At 43.8% G+C, this 26,168-nt stretch overlaps 1 protein-coding gene and 1 non-coding gene across 2 annotated transcripts in view; both read right to left on the bottom strand.

Moving 5' to 3' along the window:
* Positions 1-2,250: 2,250 nt before the first annotated feature.
* The window catches only part of LOC137330088 (multimerin-1-like), a 65,852-nt gene continuing 41,934 nt past the window's right edge, over positions 2,251-26,168 (bottom strand). Inside the window, exons 6-8 of the mRNA XM_067994467.1 lie at positions 22,690-24,690; positions 14,958-15,104; positions 2,251-7,173 (exon numbers count right to left, since the gene is read on the bottom strand). Of these exons, the coding sequence (XP_067850568.1) occupies positions 6,752-7,173; positions 14,958-15,104; positions 22,690-24,690 (2,570 nt within the window). The 3' untranslated portion in view covers positions 2,251-6,751. The remainder of the gene's footprint in view (positions 7,174-14,957; positions 15,105-22,689; positions 24,691-26,168) is intronic.
* LOC137331329 (U5 spliceosomal RNA) lies at positions 3,181-3,296 on the bottom strand. Its single transcript, XR_010965427.1, has one exon. It is a non-coding gene; the product is annotated as a U5 spliceosomal RNA (small nuclear RNA).

Genomic DNA, 26,168 nt, shown 5'->3' with positions numbered 1-26,168 from the left:
CCGCCCCCGATCAGAATCCCACTCTGGAATTATCTCCTTCAGGCCCAGAGGCCACTCGATGCCTGATATAGCGGGCTACCCCCGGGGCGCTCGCTTTCCGGCTACAGCCCACCGGCCGAATGCTAATGAGACCTCGCTCTCAAAATGAGCCAGGACTATCGGGCGCCCAAAGCCCACGCTGGGGAGAGGGGGGAGGAATCTACTCCCAGTGAGTGGATGCTGCGAGAAGGAAAAACGAATTAAACAATTTAAATATCAGTGCATATTATGTAAGTGGTAAAAGAGGACTTGTACACTTTAAGGGGTACGGTAGTTCAGTGGTTATATTACTGAAGTAGTCAATCCAGAGAACATGAGTTCAAATCCCAACATGGCAGCTTGAGAACTTGAATTTAGTTTATAAACAAATCTGGAAATAAAATGTTGTTTTGAGTAAAAGTGACCATGAAGCTGTCAGATTGTTGTAAAAACCCAACTGGTTCACCTGTGTCCTTCAGGGGAAGAAAACCTGCCGTCCTTACCCGGTCTGGCCCATTTTTGACTCCAGTCGTCCACCAATGTGGTTGACTCTTAAATACTCTCTGAAGTGGCTCAGCAAGCCTCTCAGTTACATCAAAAAATTCTAAGATTGTAGCCCACAGCACCTTCTCAGGGCACCGAGAGATGGGCAATAAATTGCCAGTGACGCCTAAATCCTAATCATGATGAATAATAATACAAAAAACGCCTGATTAAGGAATGCGTTCTCTTTAAATAATTCCTATTAAACGTATGCAGTATGAATTAGATCCTTGTACGAATAACTCCCTAAAGGTGCGTTGCTGTCCCCATTTCTGTTTTTGAAATTCCTGGTTAGAAATAAATAAATAGTTAATGTCTGCATCCAAGGTGATGACAGAATGTAATTCACAGCAGTCTTTCTAACTGGTTGTAGCTCTAATTTTAAAATTGTGCCCCCTTGTTCTGAATTCCCCCCACCAGAGGAAATAATTTCTCTGCATCTACCCTATCGAATCCCTTTATCAATTTTAAGGACCTTGATTAGATCACCCCTCAACTTTCTAAACTCAAGGGAAATACAAAACAAGTTTATGTAACCTGTCCTCATAATTGAACCCTTTAAGCCTTGGTATCATTCTGAGGCTTTACCTCCTCCAAGTTCAATATATTTTTCCTGAGGTGCCTAAAACTGAACGCCGTATCCAGATGGAGTCAGACGAAGACTCTGAACAACCGAAGCATCACGTTCTCACTTTTGTATGCCAACCCCCTTAAGATAAAGGCCAATATTCCACTAGCCTTTTTGATTACTATTTGTACCTGTGCACTAGCTTTTAGTGATCTGTGCACATGGACACCCAAATCCCTTTGCTCCTCCACAGCTCCTAGTCTCTCGCCATCTAGAAAATATTGCGATTTGTCTTTGTTGCATCCAAAGTAAATGACCTCACACTTCCCCACGTTGAACTCCGTTGGCCCTAGTTTTGCCCGCTCACTTAGACTATCGATGTTCCTTTGTAACTTCCTGCTCCCATTCACACAACTTAATGTGCCTCCTAACTTAGTGTATCCGCAAACTATGATATACAACTCTCTATTCCTTCATCCAAGTGATTAATATATGTGGTAAAAAGCAAAGGCCGTAGTAGAGATCCCTGGGGAACACCACTTGTCACATCCTGCCAATGAGAGTATGTTGCCTTTATCCCTACTCCCTGTATCCTACCTCCCAACTAATTACCAACCCATGTCACAAGGTTCCCTCCAATTCCATGTGCTTTCATTTTTCCTAATAATCTCTTGTGCAGAACTTTATCAACTGCCTTCTGGACGTCCATATAGACAACATCCATAGACACTCCCCTATCCACCATGCTAGTGACCCCCTTCCAAAGATGTCGTCAGCCGGATCGGGAGCGGGAACGTGGCGGTAAGCTTTTTCCCGCCATTTTAGGGGAGGTACCATCCTGCTTCTGCCCAAAGGCACCAGTGAACATGTCCCGCTCTGTATTGTGCATCATCCCCACCTGACAGAGATGCATCGGCAGTGCCGATATAACAGTTTCCTTCCTTTCCTCCATCCTTATGGGGAAACACCTGACCTCCTCACCATGCACAGCTGAAATTGGACACCTCATGGAGAATTGTGCCTGCATCCTACAGCACCACTGTGTTGTATCACCTTGCCGTGCAGGTACCATGACAACAGTGCCCCTGTGTACTGTAACATCAAATGATACAAAGGGCCGATTCTTGTTCAAATTACTATAATTATCTCATGCAATCTTATTTTAAAATACAACATAGACATAAAAAAAACCTATATCAGTCTTTGTAACATTACAGGTTATTAACCATGTGAAGAGCTCATTCAAATACACTTTGTTACATTGTTGAAATCTTGGAATCTGTACTGAACTGACACAACATTATAGTTATAATTTTTAAGATGCAGCATTTGTGTGCCAGAGCTTTGCATGCAAAATTTATGACTAATAACATTAAATAAAATATTCAGATATCTGTAGCTTCTTAAGCTCACTAGTTCATCAGTCTCCTGGTGTGCAGCTGGCACTAATGTAAATAAGAATAATTACAAATGGGGATCGAGAGAACGCTGCATAATTTCTATTTTACAAGCTAAACATTTTTAGTTGTCATTCAAAGTTACATTTACGTGAATGAAATTCTTATAAAGAGCTGGCTAAACTGGAAAAGGTTACATTGGGATCTTACAATTATACGTGCACATTATAAGCACAGCATAAAGAAGCAACCTACACACAGCTATATTGACGTCTATTGTCTTATAATGCCGTCTTTCGGATGAGATGTTAAACCGAGGTCCCGTCCGCCCTCTCAGGTGGATGTAAAAGATCCCACGGCACTATTTCGAAGAAGATCCGGGGAGTTCTCCCCGGTGTCCTGGCCAATGTTTATCCCTCAACCAACATCACTAAAACAGATGATCAGGTCATTATCACATTGCTGTTTGTGGGACCTTGCTGTGCACAATTGGCTCCCGTGTTTCCTACATTACAACAGTGACTATGCTTCAAGGGTACTTCATTGGTTATAAAGTGCTTTGGGACATCCTGAGGTCATGAATGGTGCTATATAAATGCAGTTCTTCTTCTTCTTAACAAAAAATGGCAGGTGCCTGATTTTTAATATTGGAACAACCCCAACAAGAAGCAAATCCTCAACAAGTTATGAAAAACGCAGAATTTTCCACTCCACAAAAATCTTTAGTGAAAGGCAAAAGATTTATACGATGCGAATGGAAACCAGAGCTGCACATTCCTGTGATTTAACTAATTACAATGAGCAAAAAAATATTCTCCCATTTGTCATTAATAGAGGAATTTCACCTAGAGGAAAGGAGCTGATTTTTTTTGGAGAGGTTCAAGAAGGGTAACTTGCCATTGAATTACCACCACAATGAAAGCGTTTTGGGACACAAGAGATTGAAACCATATAATGAGATTTGTTTGTGAATGCAAACGCGCACATATTATCCCGAGGCCCTAAACCCTCAAATTAAGGACCGTTTAATATGATTTGCTTCAAATATTGGTTAAGTAAAGTCTCTAAGCCGATAGAGGCACCAGATTTTATGGGCCGTTGAATCAGGAATAAAGCGGAGTTACAACAGTATATTTTGGGCAAGGAGTAGGAGAGTGGAGACAGATTTAGGTGGATTATGAAAGGCTTTACATGTCAGTTATCAGGGAGGGAGGAACAGTATGGAAGAACAGGTTTAAATTTTCTTTGGGCAGTCCCAGTTATGTCACTTTTGCAGGTCTTACACTGTAATTTCCTGCACATATGTGCGACATTTCACATCTATCATTTCTTCTTCAACTACCAATTTTCTGACGTACTTCGTAAATTGGTCACAGCACAGCTCTTGAAGAAAGGATTTCTTTGGGGTTTTTTTTCTTCTTATCTTTATGGTCAATATTTTGTGCTCGTCAGGATGAGAAGTGTTGGTCCTGAGGAATGGAACATTTTTGTCACTTGATACCCAAGATCTGTGTTGTGTGTGCTTGAAGGCCAGGGGCAGTACAGCCAGGAGCACAATAAAGTTCCCTCTATTTTGCCCAACAATTTCTTAACCCCAACATTAGAAGAGCACCTCCCCCCACCCCACACACCCCAGCACCTGCCTGAAATCCCACTTCCCACACCTGTCATTTTTTGGCACTTCCAAGTGAGGTTGCCAATTTAGTGCCTAAGGGGTTTCAATTCGTCTTGAATTCAATGGAAAAGAAAATTGGGCGGAGTGCAAAATGGGCTGCCGATTCGCTATCACCTCTTTTGCGTCACGGCCCAAGACCAATTTATATCCCAATGTCTCCAGCAGCTCTGTGTTTGTCTTTAACTAGGTTGCGCTCTTTTTATTTTGCTTCCTATCGCCCAAACAGTCTGGAATAGATGTGAACCCAAGCCCAACAGGTGAAAGGCCAATGCTTCACTCTGTCACCCACGAGCTCAGAAAATACATATTGAATGTCACTGGCATAAATCCAGTCAAGTGGCTCAATTGATCCCTTTAGCGACCAAATTCTCTTCACACTTTTTCTTTCATAATGTCAACTCCAAACCTGATTATTTTATGATCCTAAATATTATAAAGTACATTTGCACGCACTTGAATTCAAAACAGTCCAACAGCAGTCCAGAACATCCATCCAGTAATGCCTTAAGAACTGCAGAACAGAAGACTATTGTACCATTTGAGATCATATGGTTAAGGTTGTTATCCAAGGACATGACTACAGTCACTGGTTATCAGTAACCATAATGCTTGTACTTTGTAGCACAGGAAGGAATTATTAACTGGCCAACAGTGTGCTCTTCATCCACTGACTTCAAGCACAAACTCTTGCCAACCTCTCAGAATAATTCCATTTTCCAATTGTCCTTCGTGGTGATCATTAGTTGTACAATTATTTCAGCCTGTATAATGTTGGATAAGCTGAAACTTTGTGTATTCTCTGAGTATATTTAGCTTCTATTTTGTGCCTGAACAAGCAAGTCCAGACCTACCAAGTCTCTATATTGTATGTTATACTCAGTGTTTTTGGTTTAAAAAATGTAACCTGTTTTGTTATCTCTCACTCTTAAATCATATTATCATAGTAGGTAAAGCACAGGAGGAGGCCATTCGGCCTATCGTGCCTGAGCCGGCTCTTTGGAAGAGCTGTCCAATTTGTCCCATTCCCCTGCTCTTTCCCCATAGCCCTGTATTTTTCTTCCCTTCAAGTATTTATCAAATTCCCTTTTGAAAGTTACTATTGAATCTGCTTCCACCTCCCTTTCAGGCAGTGCATTCCAGATCATCACAACTTGCTGCGTAAAAGGATGTTTCCTCATGTCGCCTCTGGCATTTTTGGCGATCACCTTAAATCTGTATCCTCTGGTTACCCACCCTTCTGCCACTGGAAAAAGTTTCTCCTTATATACTCTATAAAACCATTCATGATTTTGAATAACTCTATCAAATCACCCCTTAACCTTCTCTGTTCTAAGGAGAACAACCCCAGCTTCTCCAGTCTCTCCACATAACTGAAGTCCATCATTCCTGGTACCATTCTACTAAATCTCTTCTGCACCCTCTCTAAGGCCTTGACATCCTTCCGAAAGTGTGGTGCCCAGAATTGAATACAATACTCCAGCTGAGGCTTACTATTACTATGACTACTACCAGCACTATTACTATTATTAGTTGTACTACTACAACAAAAACTTGCATTTATATGGCACCATTAACATAGAAAAACATCCCAAGATACTTTGCAGAAAAAAACAGTAGCTGAGCCATAGAAGGAATTATTAAATGGTGCAACCAAAGAGGTGGGTCTTAAGGAGGGGAGGGCAGTGGAGAGTCAGAGGGGTTTGGGGAGCGAATTCCAGAGAGTGGAACTAGATGGCTGAAGGCATGGCTGCCAATAGCAGAGTAAAGGAAGGAGAGGATGCAAAAGAAGCCAGAGTCAGAGGAACAGAGATCTTGAGGGGATGCAGGGGGGGGAGAGGGGGAAGTGGGGATGAGATGGTGGGCTGTAGGGCCAGAGGATAGTTACAGAGATAGGGAGGGGTGAGGCTGTGAAGAGATTTAAAACACAGAGATTTCTTGAGAAGGCATTGGCAATGACATAAATTTCATTGAGACACACTGAATGGCCTTTTGATCTGTCATGCTCACAGTGCCCATAAAATTTCAACCCTTGCGATGTGCCAAGATTGGGAACCATGCCGAAAGTAGAGAACGGACACCCCCAGTTTTAGAATTCTAGGGTCACCACATTTCTTCTTCAGAGATGTTGACATTGTTGTGCACAGGAAGTCTTATTATGGCACTTCCTGTGTTGGATAAAACTTTCTGTCTTGACGATTTCATTGAGTTTTTTTTTTAAAACAGTCAACTTTTATGCAATCGCACACAACAGGAAATAAAACAAAATGTTGTCACCACCACATCTAAAGATTGAGATCACTGGTTTGATACTTCCAGTAATAATTAGTGCTGTTTAGTTTCTGATGCCATCAATTCTTGCACAGGAAAACACAAAGGAAAAATGAACATCTAACATTACCATTAGGCTTGGATTCTCCACTAACAGGAGGGGTATGTTAAGCATGTGGTTTTAGTAGTTCAGTAGTAAAAGTTACATAAAATGTCCCTTGTGTCTGCTTTATTGATTTTAAGGAGTTTATATATTATATATATATGTGCTATTAGTTTCTCTTATGTGCGATACAATAGATAGCCGCCGAATGTTGTAACGGGTGGAAACTTTGCTGGAATTGAGCCCGACGTCAATCTTAACCAAACTCCTTGCCCGTAGTTTAGTTCCAACACAGCGTCGCCTGTCACAACTCTGCTGTCGGAGACGCCACTGCCCATATCTTCAGACTGAAAGGCCAGCTTATCCGCTCCATCCACCACCAGGTAGCCAGACAAGTGTGGGCTGGAGGACTCGATAGTGTATTTGAAGACGTACACGCCAAGGTAAGGAATCAAAAACTTTCCACTTCCTGGTGCATAGGAAGCACCATAATTGACATAGAGATGGTTAAACTTGATTGGACCAGCTGTATTCATCGCGTAGGTGTGTGCTGCAAAGAATGTCACCATTGGGGCATATCTGTAGGATCCTCTTGAAAAATCTACCAGAGAATTCAAAGGAAAATCAGATGAATGACTTGATAACAACAAAGAGATCATGCCTATCGTATTGAATGCCTTCACTCTCCACTGCCATTGTAATGTTAACTGCTGCAAGGTGTAAGCATTCTGCTTAAATATAAGAAAGTCACCAATAAATCCATTAGAAAATTCAGGAGGAACTTCTTTACCCAGAGAGTGGTTAGGATGTGGAACTCATTACCACAAGGAGTAGCTGAGGCGAATGGCATAGATGCATTTAAGGGGAAGCTAGATAAACACATGCAGGAGAAAGGAATGGAAGGTTATGGTGATAGGGTTAGATGAAGAGGGGCGGGAGGAGGCTCATGTGGAGCATAAACACGGACATGGACCAGTTAGTCTCAATGGCCTGTGGCTGTGCTGCAAATTTATTTAATTCTGTGTAAGTTTTGACTTCAGCAACTTGGATCCTCTAAATCTGAAGTTAAGGCAGAGGTACCAGGAAAAATGAGGAATTAATCATTGGGAGGCAGCATATCTCTGCTACTATACTGAAAAAAAATCTATATTTTAAATAAAAGGCAAAAATATTTCAGCTACCTTTGACCCCCAAACCACTCACCAATACTTCAGGGAAACTTTGTTAAGTGGATAAATTGCAACACGCATCAGCAGAGGGTCATTTTGCTCCTCCTTGTATTGGCACTGACTCCAACTGTTTGGTGCAGCCCCAGTCTGCTCTGAACAAACCACAATTTTCAAATTAAAAAATTGGTGGGTTTGGGGCAGGGGGGGCATTGAAAATTGCCACCATTTCAGACCTGCCCCCAACCCGCCCATTTCCAGTTTTCACCGGGGCAGGACGAGGGACCAACACGGTCCCAGGAGGCGGGTCGGGCCTCGAAACCTTTCACGGAGGCTTCAGGCCTCCATTTTTCACGAAGTCCCGATTTCAATCTCGGGGGGGCCGGGATTCCCGGGCCTTCTGTTTTACGCCTCGTGAAAGGAGGCAAGAAGGCCCGAGACTAACAGGTAGGTGCTTAGAAAGGCACAGTTTGTGGGCCGTCGGACCACCCACCCCGATCGCAGACCCCCGACCCCGACCACTGACCCCGATCCTCCCCCTCCAACCCCCGATCCCCTGACTCCGATCCTCCCCCTCTGACTCCCGATCCCCTGACCTCTGACCCCGATCCCCGACCTCAACATTTGCGGACCCCTGCGATGACCCCGATCCCCGCCCCTCCCCCGTGACTGACCCACGATCCCATCCCCCATGACTCGTGACCCCCGTGCCCACCTGTGCCCACCTATGCCCACCCATGTCCCCATGCCCACCTCCCCCATCCATGCAAACAAAGACTTACCTGCAGACTTACCTGAAAATGTCCTCTCCCTGGCTGGTCTCCCATCTGACTGAGACCAGCCTGTCAATCAGGCTGGTCAGTCGAACGGGAAACTGATAAAAAATAAATAAAAGACGTCCTTATATCAAAATCATAAGGACGTCCAGGAAACCCGTACTAATGGGTTTCCCGCCCTCAATTTGACCCCCCTGTTCCCATCTTGGCTGCGTTTTTAAATCACTCCCCATGTGTCATCTAGCTTGGACCAGGAACTATAATGAAACACTGTCAAATGAATGAGTTAAAGCATTGTTATTGTAAAAGAAAAACCCATAGCAGACTCTGTGACTACTGCCAAGTTCCCCCAAATAAGCCCTATTTTGTTTATGAGTGTAATAACGAAAGGTAAATTCTTTGGTTTGGTTCTTGGTAGGACTCTGCCTTCCAACTCAGAAGGTCACGAGTTCAAACGCTGCTCCAGGACTTGAGCATGTAATCTAGGCTGACACTTCAATGCAGTATTGAAGGATTGCCGCATTGTTGGAGGTGCCTCCTTTTGGACGAGATGTTAAATTAAAGCCCTGTCGGCCTGCTCAGGGAGACATAAAAGATCCCTTGGCACTATTTGAAAAGCAGGGAGTTCTTCCATTAACCTGAACAGCACTCATTCCTCAAACAATACCATATATAACAGATAAACTGGTCATTTATCTCATTTACTTTTTGTGGGACGTTAGTGTGTAAATTAGCCGCAGTGACCACACTTCAAAAATAAAGTGCTTTGAGATGTGCTAAGTACTGGAAAGGCAGTCCACAAATGCACATAAGTACTTTCTTAAATAAGATTTTTTGGCAGCTCACTGACCTGTAAGTGCACTTTATCAAGAAATAAGTGGATCACTGCTATGAGCATTCAACTCTGAGCTGATGCCTTGAATCCGACCAACAAATTTCTTCGAACAATCTGAAGAAACATTTGTATCACCTGGGGAGTTTGGTCCTGAGCATTGTCTGGCCGAGAATCACTTCACAGCTAAACTGAGTATAATCACAAAGTATCACTACTGCCCAAATATTCAAGGAGTCCTATTTTTTTCAAAACTGAGTGGCAGATGGTTAGGTTGTAACACAGAGATGTTAACATTTTTCATTATTTTGGGTACATATGATCTAACTTAAAATATATTTGCAATGGAGCAATTTGGACACATTTGGAAAGATTTGGGTTCAAATTGAGGTATTTAAAATGGTTAAAGGAGTTGATAGCGAGAAAGAGATAGACTGAGTAATTATAGGCTAGTCAGTCTAACCTCGGTGGTGGGCAAATTATTGGAATCAATTCTGAGGAACAGTATAAATCATCATTTGGAAAGGCACGGGTTAATCAACGACAGTCAGCATGGATTTGTTAAGGGAAGGTCATGTCTGACTATCTTGATTGAATTTTTTGAGGAGGTAACAAGGAGGGTCGATGAGGGTAACGCGTTTGATGTAGTGTACATGGATTTTAGCAAGGCTTTTGACAAGGTCCCACATGGCAGACTGGTCAAAAAAGTAAAAGCCCATGGGATCCAAGGGAGAGTGGCAAATTGGATCCAAAATTGGATCGGTGGCAGGAAGCAAAGGGTAATGGTTGACGGGTGTTTTTGCGACTGGAAGGCTGTTTCCAGTGGGGTCCCACAAGGCTCAGTACTAGGTCCCTTGCTTTTTGTGGTATATATTAATAATTTGGACTTGTATGTGGAGGGCTTGATCAAGGAGTTTGCAGCTGATACAAAAATTGGCCATGTGGTTGACAGTGAAGAGCAAAGCTGTAGACTGCAGGAAGCTTTCAATGGACTGGTCAGGTGGGCAGAAAAGTGGCAAAATGGAATTCAATCCAGAGAAGTGTGAGGTAATGCATTTGGGGAGGGCAAGCAAGGCAAGGGAGTACACAATAAATGGGAAGATACTGGGAGGTGTAGAAGAACAAAGGGACCTTGGAGTGCATGTCCACAGGTCCCTGAAGGTAGCAGGACAGGTAGATAAGGTGGTTAAAAAGACATACGGGATACTTTCCTTTAGTAGCCAAGGCATAGAATATAAGAACAGGAAGGTTATGCTAGAACTGTATAAAACAATGGTTAGGCCACAGCTTGAGTACTGCGTACAGTTCTGGTCACCACATTACAGGAAAGATGTGATTGCACTAGAGAGGGTACAGAGGAGATTGACGAGGATGTTGCCAGGGCTCGAGAATTTTAGCTATGAGAAAAGATTGGATAGGCTGGGGTTGTTTTCTTTAGAACAAAGGAGGTTGATGGGAGTTTTAATTGAGGTATACAAAATGATGACAGGACTAGATAGAGTGGATAGGGAGGACTTATTTCCCTTTGCAGAAGGATCTGTGACCAGGGGGCATAGATTTAAAGTGATTGGTAGAAGGGTTAGAGGGGAGCTGAGGAGAATTTTTTTCACCCAGAGGGTGGTTGGGGTCTGGAACTCTCTCCCCTATAAAGCTGTTGAGGCTGGGCATCAATTGAAAATGTCAAAACAGATTGATAGATTTTTGTTAGGCAAGGGTATTAAAGGTTTCTGAACCGAGGCAGGTAAATGCAGTTAAGATACGGTTCAGCCATAAACTAATTGAATGCCAGAACAGGCTCGAGGGCCTGAATGGCCTACCCCTGTTCCTGTGTTGCTATGATTTGGAGTCCCTGACATTTTAAGAGAAACTGGGTTAGAGATTGATTACGGCTCGTTATCGGGCGCAGAACCAATGGCACATGGACAGATCGTTCCCCAATCGTGAGGCCTAAGGCTCACCCGAAATTGGGATTCAGACCTCATTTCAATAATTTGGATGAGTTGCCAGCTCATGTCATGTCTCCTGAGGCTGCTTCCCCATTTGAAGAGTTGGCAGCGGCCCTTAAGTAAGCCCCGAAGGGGTGGGGGAAGGACAGTGGGAGGGAGGGCTGATCGCAAGTCGGCAGTGCCCTTGAGGAGTGCTGTGGGGCCAGGAGGAGCTTGCCCAGCTCCACGTCAAACTTTACAAAATAAATATACTCACTTTTTTGTTTTTGCCCGCTGCTTAGCTGCAGCAACCACTGAAGAAGATTCCTGAACGGAGCAGGCCAGAAAATTTAGCAGAGGAGGTCTTAAAACAGGTGTTAGGCCTTTCATTTTTATACATAAGGGGCGTAACGCCTATTTTAAGCGGCCGCTGGGACGTCTGAAAAATCACCCTACCCAATATGGTGTCAGATGTTTTTCAGGCCTCCTTGGCACGCAGGACATTGCCCCCAGAAATTGCTACATTTTCCACCCAGAAAACTGGCAAAACAAGGAACAATTTCTCCCCCACCACGGTGTTGTGCATAAGCAATAGAATAACCTGTTGTTTAATATCCATTCTGAGTATATACAATGTCACATTGTCAATCGTGTGGCAACAAGATCATTGTGCCTCCACATATTCCTGTGGGCTCCTGTCACGAGCAGCTGGTAACTTTATGTGAACCTGGTGAACTGATTTCCATGATGTTCCAATACCCATTTCCCTATCGGACTTAGGGTTTATGATTCCATTTCCCCAATGTCCTTAGGGGGTGATATGTCGTTGAAGTGCCCCTGAAAGATTGCAAACACTCTCATTATCTTTCAGATAACGGTGACTGCGATGGGACCACAATTTCCACGATGGTTTAGATCTGGAGCGCTATGTATCTAAAATGTTTCTTTTCCCAGTGGTCTCAGAGGGTGTTAATCTGAAGTGTCTATTTTGCTGGCAATGTGAGGATAGCAATTACTGTCTCTTATGTTATCATGTAGTGTTCAATGCACTCGTATTCAAGTCATCTCTCTGCCATTTTAATGGAGGTCCCAAACTCTTCAAAATATGAGTTAATGGCGCCATTAAATATCAGAGCAAGATGTGATACAGACGCACTACATGTGCTTGTACAGTAGAAAGAAGTAACTTTTATTTATATAGTGTCTTTCACATCCTCGAGATGTTCCAAAGCATTTCACCACAACAACAAATTGGATTCAGACAAAAATTCACAGCAGTGTAAGTCCTTTTAAAGTGTAATCACTGTTGTAATCACTTCAGCCAATTGGCACATAGCAGGGTCCCACTACCAATAGTGAGATAAAGGACTAGACAATCTGTTTTATGTGTTGGTTGAGGGATAAATGTTGGTCAGGACACCGGGGGAGAACTCCCCTACTCTTCTTTAAATTGTGGCATGAGATCTTTTACGTCCTCGTGAGAGGGTAGACGGGGCCTCGGTTTAGTGTCCCATTCGAAAGACAGCGCCTCCGACAGTGCAGCACTCTCTCAGTACTGCACTAGAGTGTCAGCCTAGATTATGTGCTCAAGTCAAATAATCAGATGAAATAATCCAGGGACTGAGAATTCAAATCTCATGTGGCAGTTTGAGAATTTGAATTCAGATTTTTTTAAATCTGGAAATTTAAAAAAAAAACTGGTATCAGTAAAAGTGACCATGAAGCTGTCGGATTCTTGTAAAAACCCAACTTGCTCACCAATGTCCTTTCGGGAAGGAAACCTGCCGTCCTTACCCGGTTTGGGCCTATATGTGACTGCAGTCCTACAACAACATGGTTGAATCCTAACTGCCCTCTGACGTGGCCCAGCAAGCTACTCAGTTGTACCAAACCACTACAAAAAATATACGGACTCCAGTGGTTCAGGAAAAAGGCCCACCGCCACCTTCTCAGGGCAACTAGGGATGTGCAATAAATGCGGCCTTTCCAGTGATGCCCACATCACAAGAATTAATAATTTTTTTTAAAAGTCATTGGAGTGAGGCTTGAAATCAAGACATTCTGAGTTAGTGACAAGAATGTTAGCACTAAGCCAAGGCTGACACCTTGATAACATTGCTGATAGTAATTTCGAACCCATGAAATGGAGTAGATCCAAGTCAACCCTTTGTTTCTTTGTCCAGCAAAATTCATCACCTTTCCTCACTCCTCCTTGGTGTATATTTTTGGAGTTCAAATTCTTAGGTTTGATTTTCCCTGGAAATTCCTGGGTGCATTGGGGGCTCCGAAAATCGGGGAAATCCCGTTCAGGTTCGGAGCCCGGCTCCAACCCGCCGACTTCCGAGTTCCCCACAGACGCACCTGTGTGCGCGCGGGCGTCCCAAATCCGGAAGATAGTTAAAGAGCCAAATGTACCTCATTGGGTACTTAAGGCACTTTACTTGTGACATAGTAGGTAGTTAGAACGATTTTTAACTTACCAGGGCGGCTTTCCCACCGCTTCTGATTCACGCCTAGTGAAACCAGACATGAAGGGCCGGATCAGGCAAAAAGAAACAAAATAAATGACATAACAAACCATTGAACAAAGTTAAAACACAAAATCAACCTACCTTTCCACCCTGCTCCGATGTTTGATGTCTCCCTCTCCGATCTCCCCTTCTTCATCCCCCCGTTGTCCCCCTGATCTCCCCTTCTTCAACCCCCCTCGATCTTCCCCTCTCGCCCCTCGATCTTCCCCTCTCGCCCCTCGATCTTCCCCTCTCCCCCCTCGATCTTCCCCTCTCCCCCCTCGATCTTCCCCTCTCCCCACCAGATCTTTCCCTCTCCCCCACCCCCCCCCCATCTTCCAGTCCAGCGCTGGATGACGTCTCGCTCTCTCGCCTTCTCTCCCCCTCCCCCTTACGTTGCAGCTCCTGACGGCAGCCAGTCTGTCAATCAGGCTGGCTGCCGGGTGCGAAACCCGGAAAGCACGTTAATCACCATCAATTACGATGCAATCACATCGGAAATGGTAAGTTTTGTTTTTTCGGGTTTGCCACATGCACCTTCACGACCCCCCACGCCCCCCCCCCCCCCGCTGCCAACCCACCACCATTTCAAAATTGAGCCATAAATTAGTCACTAAATTTTTTTTGGTGGGGGGGAGGGGGAGAACGTGGGAAGAGAGAATCCAAACTTGAATATAAATGCTGAAAAGTGGAAAAGTTCAGAATCAGCAATATCAATGTCACCAATTATGCAATTGGAACAAATTCAAGATCTTGATTAATTTGCTTTAGGGTGTGAATAAATTGCTGAATAAATGGTATGCTAAAAAATGTTGTAGGATATGTTTTACAAAAGAAATCAGACCCTAGCTGGGCTACTTCCATTGTGATTTAAAATGTTTGGAATGCTAAAAGGTTTGACCGTACCCACAATGCTTATGTACTGAAATAGTTGCTTTGTTGTCCTATTTAAAACCACACACTTATGCACTTTTTGCGATCAAGGGCGTTGGGTTGTTCTATTGATGCAACAGCCCATTCCACTTCTGACAGAAAAAGGGCTCATTTTGGTCCATTCAATTGGAAAATTCATCAGGTGAAAATAAACCACTACTTCTTTCTCTAGGAGTCGGGCCTTGTATGCAGTGTACACCGTGCTGAGAGTATTACATTAATGGATAAATCTAAGGACCTCACCTGTCTTCAAGGCATTTTCATCCAGCAGCTTTATGTCACAGCTGGGACCACCAAATGGGGGGCGGCAAGCACACACGAAGCCTTTTTGTTGATTAATACACGTACCACCGTTCTGGCACGGGGCACTGTTGCAGCTGACGGATTCCACTGTAAATACAGACAGCAAGAGTCATTATAACATACATTAGGGTTCTACGGTTCTCTCTTCACATTAGCATGGGGAATTTTTGAAAATATTGAGGCTCCCCCAGAGGTGCCACCCTCCTCTGACAGTACAATCCTTGCTCTCTAAGGCAGCCATCAGCTTAATTAATTCTGCCAGTGATCTCGCCTTAAAAGCTACTGGTGCCATGTACTCGACTGGTTTTGTGTATTGTAGGTAGGAAGCATTGGATGATATAATAGCAAGGTGCAACCACTGGCAGGTCTTGTGAAGATTGTTATTTCATGAAGTTGACCCTTGTCCAGAAACTGTAGTAGCACCCCCTGTGCTCGCTGACCTACATTGGCTCCCAGTCCGGCAACGTCTCCATTTTAAAATTCTCATCCTTGTTTTCAAATCCCTCCATGGCCTCGCCCCTCTCTACCTCTGTAACCTCCTCCAATCCTACAACTCTCCGAGATCTCTGCGCTCCTCCGATCCTGGCCTCTTGCACACCCCCGATTTTCATCGCTCCATCATTGGTGGCCGTGCCTTCAGCTGCTAGGCCCAAAGCTCTGGAACTCCCTCCCTAGACTTCTCTCCCTCTCCCTCCTCACCTTAAAATCTACCTCTTTGACCAAGCTTTTGGTCACCTGTCCTAATATCTCCTTATGTGGCTCGGTGTCAAATTTTGTTGGATAACGTTCCTGTGATGTGCTTTGGGAAGTTTTTCTACGTTGAAAGCGCTGTATAAATGCAAGTTATTGTTGTTTTTGTTGTTGTTGTTGAACACTTAAGTCACAGATTTCCCATAATCTAATGCCACCGAACTCCACAGCTATATCTCCCACCACTTGCTGCTCAAATTGCTTCCGAGTGTTTTCCATCCTGTCCAGTGCACCAAAACCAGCCTGGTCAAAGTCACCAACAACATCCTATGTGACTCCAAATGCACCGCGTTATCCCCTCTCGTTCTCTTCCCGGCCTTTGATATGGTTAAGCACTCCCATCTTCCTGCACCATACTATCTCTGTAATCCCCCTCTGTGGCAGCACCATTTCATGGTTCCATTCTTCCCTATCCCAACATAGGCAGCGTATTTGCTGCAATAGTTTTCTCCGATTGGACCAGTAACCCAGAGTCCTGGACCAACGTTCCAGAGAACGTGAGTTCAAATCCCACCGAGGCAGTTTGAAAATTTGAATTCAGTTCTTAAAAAAAAAATCTGGTACTAAAAAGCTGGTATCAGTAAAATTGGCCATGAAGCTATCAGGTTGTCTCAAAAACCCAACTGGTTCACTAATGTCCTTTGGGGATGGAATCGTGCTGCCTTAGCCGGTCTGGCCTACATGTAACTTCAGTCCCACACCATTGCGCTTGACTCTTAACTGCCCTCTGAATTGGCCCAGCAATCCATTTGATTGTATCAGACCACTATTAGTTCAAGAAGAAAGCCCACCGCCACCTTCTAAGGGCAACTAGCAATGGGCAATAAATGCCAGCCTTGACAGCACTGCCCACATCCAGAGAATTAATTTTTTTTAAATTTTGCCCACATAGATACTTCCAGGATGCTCCTAGGATCTAACCTCGACCTCCTATTCTTCACTGAATTTTTGAACAAGTTACTAGGTTGATGGATATAGGGAGCTGGGTTGAAGAGCGAATTAAAGTGGGAAGAGGCTTGTGTGGAGTATAAACACCAGCACAGACCAATTGGGCCAAATGGCCTGTTTCTATGCTGTAGATCCTATGTAACTCTATGTAATATTCTTGTTCCTGTTTACAAACCCCTCCATGGCCTCACTCTATCCTGCTTCTGAAACTTCCTCCAGCCCTACACCCCTCTTCTCTACTATTGGTGGCAGAGCCTTGAGTGTAATAAACAGTACACAGGATGTGGACGTATTACTGCCAATATTTCATTATTATCAGTCATTAACATTAATGTATTAATGCTAATCAAAATAATATGAAAGCAGTCAATAACAATAGCGTCTCTCCCCACAGATTGACAGAAACGACCAATGACCAAAAGCTACAGATCAGTTCAATAAATAAATCCTTTGTGATTCCGCTATACAATTCAGTATAAGCTGCAGGTATGATCAATACTGAGTGCATTGTAATGAGGCAATTTATATCACTGCTGTCTATCTCTTAGAAAGAGCTGCAGGTGACACAATTTGTTATCATAATTATAATAAAATCTGACAAGGTTTTAATATCTGTCAGCACAGGGCAGCTGCAAAGCCCAGAAGTTCTATGGTAACGCTCCTGTGATGGATCTGTGCGCTAACATCTGGTTTCAAGGCAAGGTCAGTCTCTTACAAACTTCACACAGCTTCAAATAACACTGTGGCTGTGATTTGAAGGCACGTGTATGACAGACAATCTATCTATCCTGCAGGGAGATCTGAGAACAGGTAAGCTTTTTTTCATCTGCCCCCTCCCCAGAAAAATGTTTTGTAACAGAGCTGTCAGGCAGAGAGAAAAAATGAAAATGATAGATTTTCATCTTCACTGCCTGGGTGGTAATCTGGTGGAGCAGATCACCCGCTCTTTGTAGAACCTGCCCAATTTTTATTCCATTGATTTCATGCTTGGTTACAAGAATCCATGCAAATTAATGTCAGTTTTTCCTTTGACGGGCATTGTGAACGGTAAGATGGTGCTGGGGCCTTGCACCAGTGACATGCAATTGTATGAAGTAAAAAGAAAGAACTTGCATTTATATAGCGCCTTTCAAGACCTTGGGCCCTCAGTCGTCTAGGCCCTAATCTCTGGAATTTCCTCCCTAAGCCTTTCCATCTCCCTTTCCTCCTTTAAGATGCTCCTTAAAACCTACATCTTTGATCAAGCTTTTGGTCACCTGTCTTTATAGTTCCTTCTGTTGGCTCGGTGTCAATTTTTGCCTGATTACTCTCCTGTAGGTACGACATTAAAGGCACTATATAAATGCAAGTTGTTGTTCTTATTGTTGTAAATTGATGACCCTTTTTTTAAACTAAACAATTTGTTTATAATTACACAACCTCATCCAGCCAGGAGAAGCAGGAAGGATAGGAATGCAGGCTTCTTCCAAACCCCTACAAACGCTGCCCCATGATTGTCTCGAACAAAGGTACCAATAATTCCATCTAATCCCTTCCCACCCAACCTATCTTACGCACCCCTTTTTCCCCCAGTGACGGGCGAAAAGAGACTTTTTGTTGAAGTCACCATGATCAGGCGGCAGGACTTTTTACGACCGAGGCGATTGCATTTTTATTCCTTCTGTAAAGGCATTCTGTCACAGAGTGAACTTCAATCACCATCAGTTTACTGGCAGCAAATACAATTTTGAGCTATAAATTATCTTAAAAGGAACTGCGCGCTGTTTGACACTAATGCTGTTTGCACTGCAAATGGATGACCGTGTGTGTGAACACAAGGAGAAATAAAACGTGAAGGTTGATTTCTCCCACTAGCAACCAATGGGAGAACTTCCCTCAGATGGGAGATTCTACTAGGTAAACAGTAATGCACAGAAAGAAAAAGTGGTGGGTCCCGGTCACTGCTATGTGCTGTGGTGATAACACCGCTGCAATCTCAGTGCTGTTCGTACCAGCGTCAAGGAAAACAAATATTTCCTACATTACAGCAGTGCTGTCTTTTAGATGTGACACTAAACCGAGGCCCCGTCCGTCCTTTCAGGTGGATGTAAAAGATCCTATAACATTATTCAAAGAAGAGCAGGGGAGTTCTCCCTGGGCCAATATTTATCCCTCAACCAATATCATTAAAACAGATTATCTGGTTATTTATCTCATTGCTGTCTGTGGGAGCTTGCTGTGTACAAATTGGCTGCCACGTTTCCCTACATTACAACAGTGACTACAATTCAAGATGTATAAATGCGTAGGCTTCGAGGAGCTCCTGAACAATTACCTGAGGAAGGAGGAAGTCTCCGAAAGCTTGTGAATTTAAAATAAAATTGCTGGACTATAACTTGGTGTTGTAAAATTGTTTACAATTGTCAACCCCAGTCCATCACCGGCATCTCCACATCATACAATTCAAGAGTACTTCAACAGTTGTAAAGTACTTTGGATGTCCTGAGGTTGTGAAAGGCGCTATATAAATGCAAGTTCTTTATTTCAAGGAACATTCCTTTTGATTTACATGCAAAGAAAATTGTATAAGATCACCCATCATCATACTTTTTTTTAAGTAATATTTTCTTCCTTCAACCCTTATTGAGCCTTGCAACATTTATTGCACACAAAGCCGGCCCCCATTTCTCTGCCAATTATACTAACCAGCTGGCTGTTAGAAGTACTGGCATGGAGCTGGTAACATACCCATTTTCCCCTTTTCTTCCCCTTGTTTTCAAATCTCTCCAAGGCTTCGCCCCTCCCTATCTCTGTAATTTCCTCCAGTCCTACAACCCTCTGAGATCTCTGTGCTCCTCCAATTCTGGCCTCTTGCGCATCCTCGATTTTCATCGCTCCACCATTGGTGGCCGTGCCTTCAGCTGCCTAGGCCCTGAGCTCTGGAACTCCCTCCCTAAACCCAGCTACCTCTCCACCTAGCTCTCCTCTTTTAAGATGCTCTTTAAAACCTACCTATTTGACCAAGTTTTTGGTCACCTGTCCTAATCTCTTTATGTGACGGTGTCAAATTTTGTTTGATAACGTTCCTGTGAAGCGCCTTGGGACATTTTACTATGTTAATGGCGCTATATAAATGCAAGTTGATGTTGTTGTTGTTAAGACATATTTGGCCTCCGCTCGTCATTTGCTTCTGATGTCATGGCAATTAGGAACTCATCCAGAGGTGAGTCACAGCTGCGTGCCTGCGCTCTCTCATTCCATCTCAGTGAACTGCTGCGTCAGCTTTCTCTGTCGCTCTTGTGACTTTGTAGCTCGGTTAAAAGTTCGGAAGAATTTTTTCTTTTTCACCCCATAACCTTCTGAGGGGGAAAGAAATACTTTCTCATGGTTGCAAGAAGAGCTTCTGACAGGCCCGTGGTCTGAACTCTCAATGCACAAATATTGAGATCTCCGTTAATGTACAATGCTTTGATTGCTGAGCTAATCGATCAGAGTTAGAATCCCAGGGGCTGAAATTCTTTGGCCGATCCAGTGGACTCCAACTCTAATCTTCACCGGTATGGGGGACCACCACCGCTGGGACCTGGATATGCCATGGGGCAAAGTTTCTGGAATGGTCTTGTGCGGACAGATCTTCTGTCCATCCCCACAAGGCCGTCGACATAAGTGGGTATGCACCTTGGCCTCACAAGGACCTGACATAATTTTGGGTACCGTCATGCCAAGCGAGAAGAGGCATACTGGCTTCTTGAAGGACGGAAGTAGGCCGCATTGGGATGGGAGGAGGGGTCTTGGCTGGGATCAAGGCCTGGACGCCTGATGAATCCTGAATTTATTTTTATAACTGCAGGTCCCCCTTCTGGGCACCGCATTACAGGAAGGATAGATTGGTCTTGGAGGGAGTGCAGTGCAGATTGACCAGAATGATACCGGGGCTAAAAGGGTTAAATTATGAGGACAGGTTGCATAGACTCGGCTTGTATTCCCTTGAGTACAGAAGGTTAAGGGGTGATCTAATTGAGGTGTTTAAGATGATCAAAGGAGTTGATTGGGTAGATAGAGAGAAACTATTTCCTCTGGTGGGGGAGTCCAGAACAAGGGGGCATAACCTTAAAATTAGAGCTAGGCCGTTCAGGGGTGATGTCAGGAAGCACTTCTTCACACAAAGGGGAGTGGAAATCTGGAACTCTATCTCCCTAAAAACCTGTTGAGGCTGGGGGTCAATTGAAAATTTCACAACTGAATTTGACAAATTCTTATTAGGCAAGGGTATTAAGGGTTATGAAACCAAGGTAGGTAAATGGAGTTGAGGTACAGATCAGTAATGATCGAATTGAATGGCGGAACAGGCTCGTGGGGCTGAAAGGCCTACTCCTGTTCCTATGATGTGACATGGGCGCCGATGGAGTCAGCGCTGGAAGGCACCAGCGGGCAGGATCGTGGAATTGTGGCCTGTGGAATTTCAGAGCCCCGTTCACCATCATGATCCCCCAAAAGGATGAGTTTCAGCAAACTTGGCCTGGTTATCTGCGAGAGCGTAAGGAAAATCGGCCCGGGAGAGTGACTTCCTACACTGCTCAAGCGCGCCACCTGGTGGGACAATCAGGGAGCAGCGCTGGTGGTGCGCATGAAGATGTTGACAGATTGGAATATTTTGCTGGAGAAGGATAGCTTTCTAATTACTATTTTAGTTTCAGCCATTATGTTAGGCAGGTGTCTATTGGAGGATGAGTGCTCTCCTGCAGGGAGGAACGGAAGTCTGTGAAATTACACAAAAGGGGGAACAGCGGGGCCTAAATTTATTAGCGACCGAAACCAGGCGCGATTCAAGCAGCACACAGCCAAAGCGAGCCAGATTGGAGAGGCCCGAAGACCATCCTAAATTGGTCCTCGGGCCTCACCATCATAACTCTGGCAAGCTGCAAGCATTAATCGGATGCCCAGATGCAGCTCGCTGCATGGGGCCTGGTAAATTTGAGACCCACAGGTGAGTCCGCGGGGGGAAGGGGAGAGGGGCAAGCCAGGCTGGGCTCTGACTGCAGTCTTAATGTGAAGGCAAGAGGAGCTCACCTGCATTTCCTGGCTCCACCTTAAGGTACGTTTGAAAAATGTCACCGGCAGGCTTCTTCCGCAATGAACCGCCGGTTAGGCCTCTGCAGAGCCTGGAAATATAGTTGGCAACACAATATCCGACTACTTTTTAAACCAATTACGTGAACGGGTCCAGAAATGGGCACAGGAGCCTCATTTCAATATCGAAACGAGGCCTGCGCTCATTTCAGGCGGCCGCCATTGTCGCCTAAAGAAAGGCCCTGCCGAATTTAGCAGCGGCCCCAGCTATCGCGCAAATTGGGCATGTACCTTCCTGCGGCCAAATCTGTCACTGTCAATTATTGATGTTGAATTTCTATCCCAATCAATTAAAAATAGGAGGGGCACAGAAACTGTATACATAAAGCATTTAATATTGCATGATTCTGTATGATCAACTACATATAGAAACAGGAGTAGGCCATTCAGTCCCTCGAGCCTGTTCCGCCATTCGATTAGATCATGGCTGATCTGTATCTTAACTCCATCTACCCGTTTTGGTTCCCTAACTCTTAATACCCTTGCCAAACAAAAATCTATCAATGTCAGTTTTGAAATTTTCAATTGATTTAGCCTCAAATGCTTTTTGGGGGAAGAGAGTTCCAGATTTCCACTACTCTTTGTGTGAAGAAATGCTTCCTGACATCACCCCTGAACGGCCTAGCTCTAATTTTAAGGTTATGCCCCCTTGTTCTGGAAGTTGACCTGTTCTTTGCATCGCCGCTATGATGGATGTCTTGTGACACTCATACTTCCGCCTGCTTCAGTGTATCCTTTACTAGTCAGTTAACACAATAACCTGGGTCTCGGTCACAGAATGATCTGTGCCTGTTTTCTCCGGCTGAGTAGCTGCATAAACATCAGTGGTGCTTAAAAGGAAGAAAGTAAATCAAAGTACGTGTACCTGGATCGATGTTCTTGTCAGCATAGCGTTGGCTTCTCCCAGCGCTGGTTGTGACGTTAGTTTTTTTAATGGCTCCTGGTCTCTTGTACAACTGTTTAATTTGTTTCTGGATCTTTGTAATATTCCTGACGATGTTAGAAATGGCACTATCCATAAACACTGTAATATTAGTGAAAAAGAACTCCGCAGTGGCCTCACTGGTAGACTGCATGAAGTCTCGGAGGTCCTCTTGGAGAGCTGTGATGTTTGGCTTTGCCATTGGCATTGCAGTCTGTAGAATACTGGCATTGACCTGAGCCACCAACAGGGATAAATTCAGACAAAATCCCCAGGTTCGACCTGTCACTTCTTTCATTCGGGAGACCCTGTCGTTCAAGTTAGTCCATTTGGACTGTAATCCTGACACTTTGCGGCTCAGCTCCTGATATTTTGGAGGAACGAGCTGGACTTTACCTTCTTGTGTCTTTTTGGGTTTCTTAATTTTCAGCAAAGGTTTGGAACTAGCCACTATGGAGCTCAACTGTGATTCGAGTGCCAGAATACGTGATTCGTAGTCTTTGGTTTCTGAAGGGGAACAAGGGATAGTTTCCTCCAGATGGTGGATCAACTGTTGGTGATCGTCAATTCTGGCCACAGTTCCATTCAACAGCTGAGACATAGTCATTAGGTTTGGAAGCACGCTTATCTCATTGTCTTTTATATCCTGAAGGGCACCTATCATTTCCAAAGCATTCTGGTGTCTCACCATGTCATCCAGTAACACCATAAAAGAGTCATTCAACTGAGCAAATTGTGGGATCGCAGTCAAAGCATCGCTCTGCTTTTCAATACTCTTATAATACAGTTCCAAAACATATCCCCTTAGATCAGTGACATTGTTTTTCAAGATATAATAATCATCTCTGATGGAATCTACAGCATCGTTAATAACCGTCATTGTATCATTCAAACCATCCTCAATTTCAAGACGGCACTCAGCCAGAATCGCGCTGAACGTTTCATCTCCACCTTGACTTTTGTTTCTAAGTGATTGACTTTCTGCTGCGCCTTTGACAAATGCAATTAAACTGTCCACCGTGGAACTGAGATTGTCCAACCGTTCAATGAGGCTCGCAACTTCAAACCCATCGTCAATAGTGCCAGTTTCAACGAGGGACACTTGCTCTTCAACAACAGGTTGAAGGATTTCAATATCGTACGACAAATTGCTGATTCTCTCGTTCATTGAGTTCAAGATGTCATCTAATGGAGTGAAGGTATCAGAGAATGTTTTGTTTAAGTCGTGCATTTGATTCTCCATTTGGTGCAGCTGGATGTCCAAGTTAGTCTTGCATTCTTCAACCATCTTTTGGCAAGTCCCAGTCACCATGTCCTTCTGGCTACCAACTGAATGCGATAAGTTGAAGAGCTGTAACTTGTGTGCAGTTACTTCAGTGTACAACTGCACTATCATGCGGCCCTGCATTTTGACGTTTTCGGTGATATTGAACAAATACTTTTGGAAGCTTTCCTCTTTTTGGTTTCCTTCTTCCTCCGAGATGGTGATATCTTGGAACATCTGTTTGGAGACCAGCTGCTCCTGAGCCTCTCTTACCTGTGAAAAGGTATGGTTCATGGTTTCGAAGAGAACGCCGACCCTGTGACGTTCCGTTTCCAATTCTGTTTGAAGAGACTTGTGCTTTTCATTGAGCTCCTGAGAAGTGTTATTACAAGCCACCGATACCTCAGCCCTGAGCAGTTCCACTTGATCCCTCATTTCTTGGAGTTCAGTGTCACTTGCAGGATTTTGCGCCACTGTTTTGGAGTGGGAATTCTCAGATAGTGACAAAATGGTGCCATTTAACTGATGGATTGTTTCTTTATTGCTTTCAAGTTCCTCAGTTAAACTTGAAATGGTTTTGTAGAGCTGCGCTACCGTCTCCTGCATATTGTCTCGAAAGGACTGAATCTGCTGCGTTACAAGTTCTTTCACCAGCTCCTGAATCCCTTTCGATTTAGTTACTGAAACAAAGAAATGAAGTAGATTTGAAGGAATGATTTTTCTTTGACAAGTTGTTTGCCGTAAAAATCACTAACATACTGATTGTGTGTCCATTAACAAGAGAGCGAAACAAATCAGATTTTACTTAATTACATTAACTTTCTCCCACCAACACAACACACAATTTAAAGGAGAAATCCCCCTTTGTCATCCTTGGGAGTGAAACTCCTGTTTTTTCTCTGTAATTAACAACCTGCCTAATGAAATTGGATTCTCAGAAATTGCCCTTTTCAAAACTGCGCATTCCTCACATTTCATTACAAAAAAGAGCTTACATTGTCTCGTTTTTCACTAAATGAGTATATTACACGTCTAGATTCTTGTTTCAGATATTTTCTCAGACACAGCACTGCTGGTCGCTCCCATAACTGGTTTGAGGGGTTTGCCCAATGTATAACCAAATGATAACATAGCATGTCGGTGTCAGCCGTGGCTCAGAGGTAGCACTGCTTACCTTCTAAGTTAGAGGGGCCTGGGTCCAAGCCGCACTCCAGAAACTTGAACGCATAATCTAGGCTGACACTTCAGTGCAGTACTGAGTGCTGCCCTGTTGAACGAGATGTTAAACCGATGCCCATCTGTCGTCTCAGGTGGATGTAACAGATCCCATGGCACATGGTTCTCCTGGTTTCTGGACAGCATTTATCCCTCAACCAACATTACAAAACAAACCAGGTTATCTGGTCATTATTTCATTGCTGTTTGTGGGATCTTACTGTGTGCAAATTGGCTGATGTTTTTCCTACATTACAACAGTGACCGCACTTCATAAGAAAAATACTTAATTGGCTGTAAAGCACTTTGGGATGTCCTGAGGTTATGAAAGGCACTATGTAAATGCAAGTTCTTTCTTTATAACCCAGCAGCATAAGCATGCTTGTGATCCGAACCAAGTATTCCTATCTTTTGCACATGCCCTCACATGTCTCTTCAATTTTCTTAAAGGCAGACTAAAAATCATTTGGTGTGTTGAGGCGAGATACAATCATTTAGCTGCTTTATTAAACAGCAAGTGAACATACAGAGTAACAGTTATGATTGGACACACCTAGATCAATCAGTGCAACTTTTCATTGTATAATAATATAAAAATAATGAAAATGCTACACTTCCTCATGTCAGTGGGTTGTCTTGCTTGAGTTAAACAAAATAACTATTAACTACCTTTCTGCATTCTCCTCCTGAGCATGACCAAAGCTTTCTGTTTTAAAAACATGACTGACCTACTTTCTTATTGACTTGAATGTAGAATCCTGGAAATTCTTGTGGCAAGTCAGTCAATGCAAGCACTCCTACTGTCCTTTAGGAGCAGCTTTTGCCCACAGGACACTAACAGTGTTTTTGCCAGTAATTCTCTTTAAACAGTGTTTCACTGTGTGACTGGGTCTGAATTCCTATTTGTCCTTGAGATGAGCTTCCGACCCCATATCCGCTCCAT

Source organism: Heptranchias perlo, chromosome 1 (genome assembly GCF_035084215.1).
Source record: "Heptranchias perlo isolate sHepPer1 chromosome 1, sHepPer1.hap1, whole genome shotgun sequence".
Lineage (NCBI taxonomy): Eukaryota > Metazoa > Chordata > Chondrichthyes > Hexanchiformes > Hexanchidae > Heptranchias > Heptranchias perlo.
Note: the sequence above shows the minus strand (reverse complement) of the source record. Positions and strands in the feature narration are given on the sequence as shown.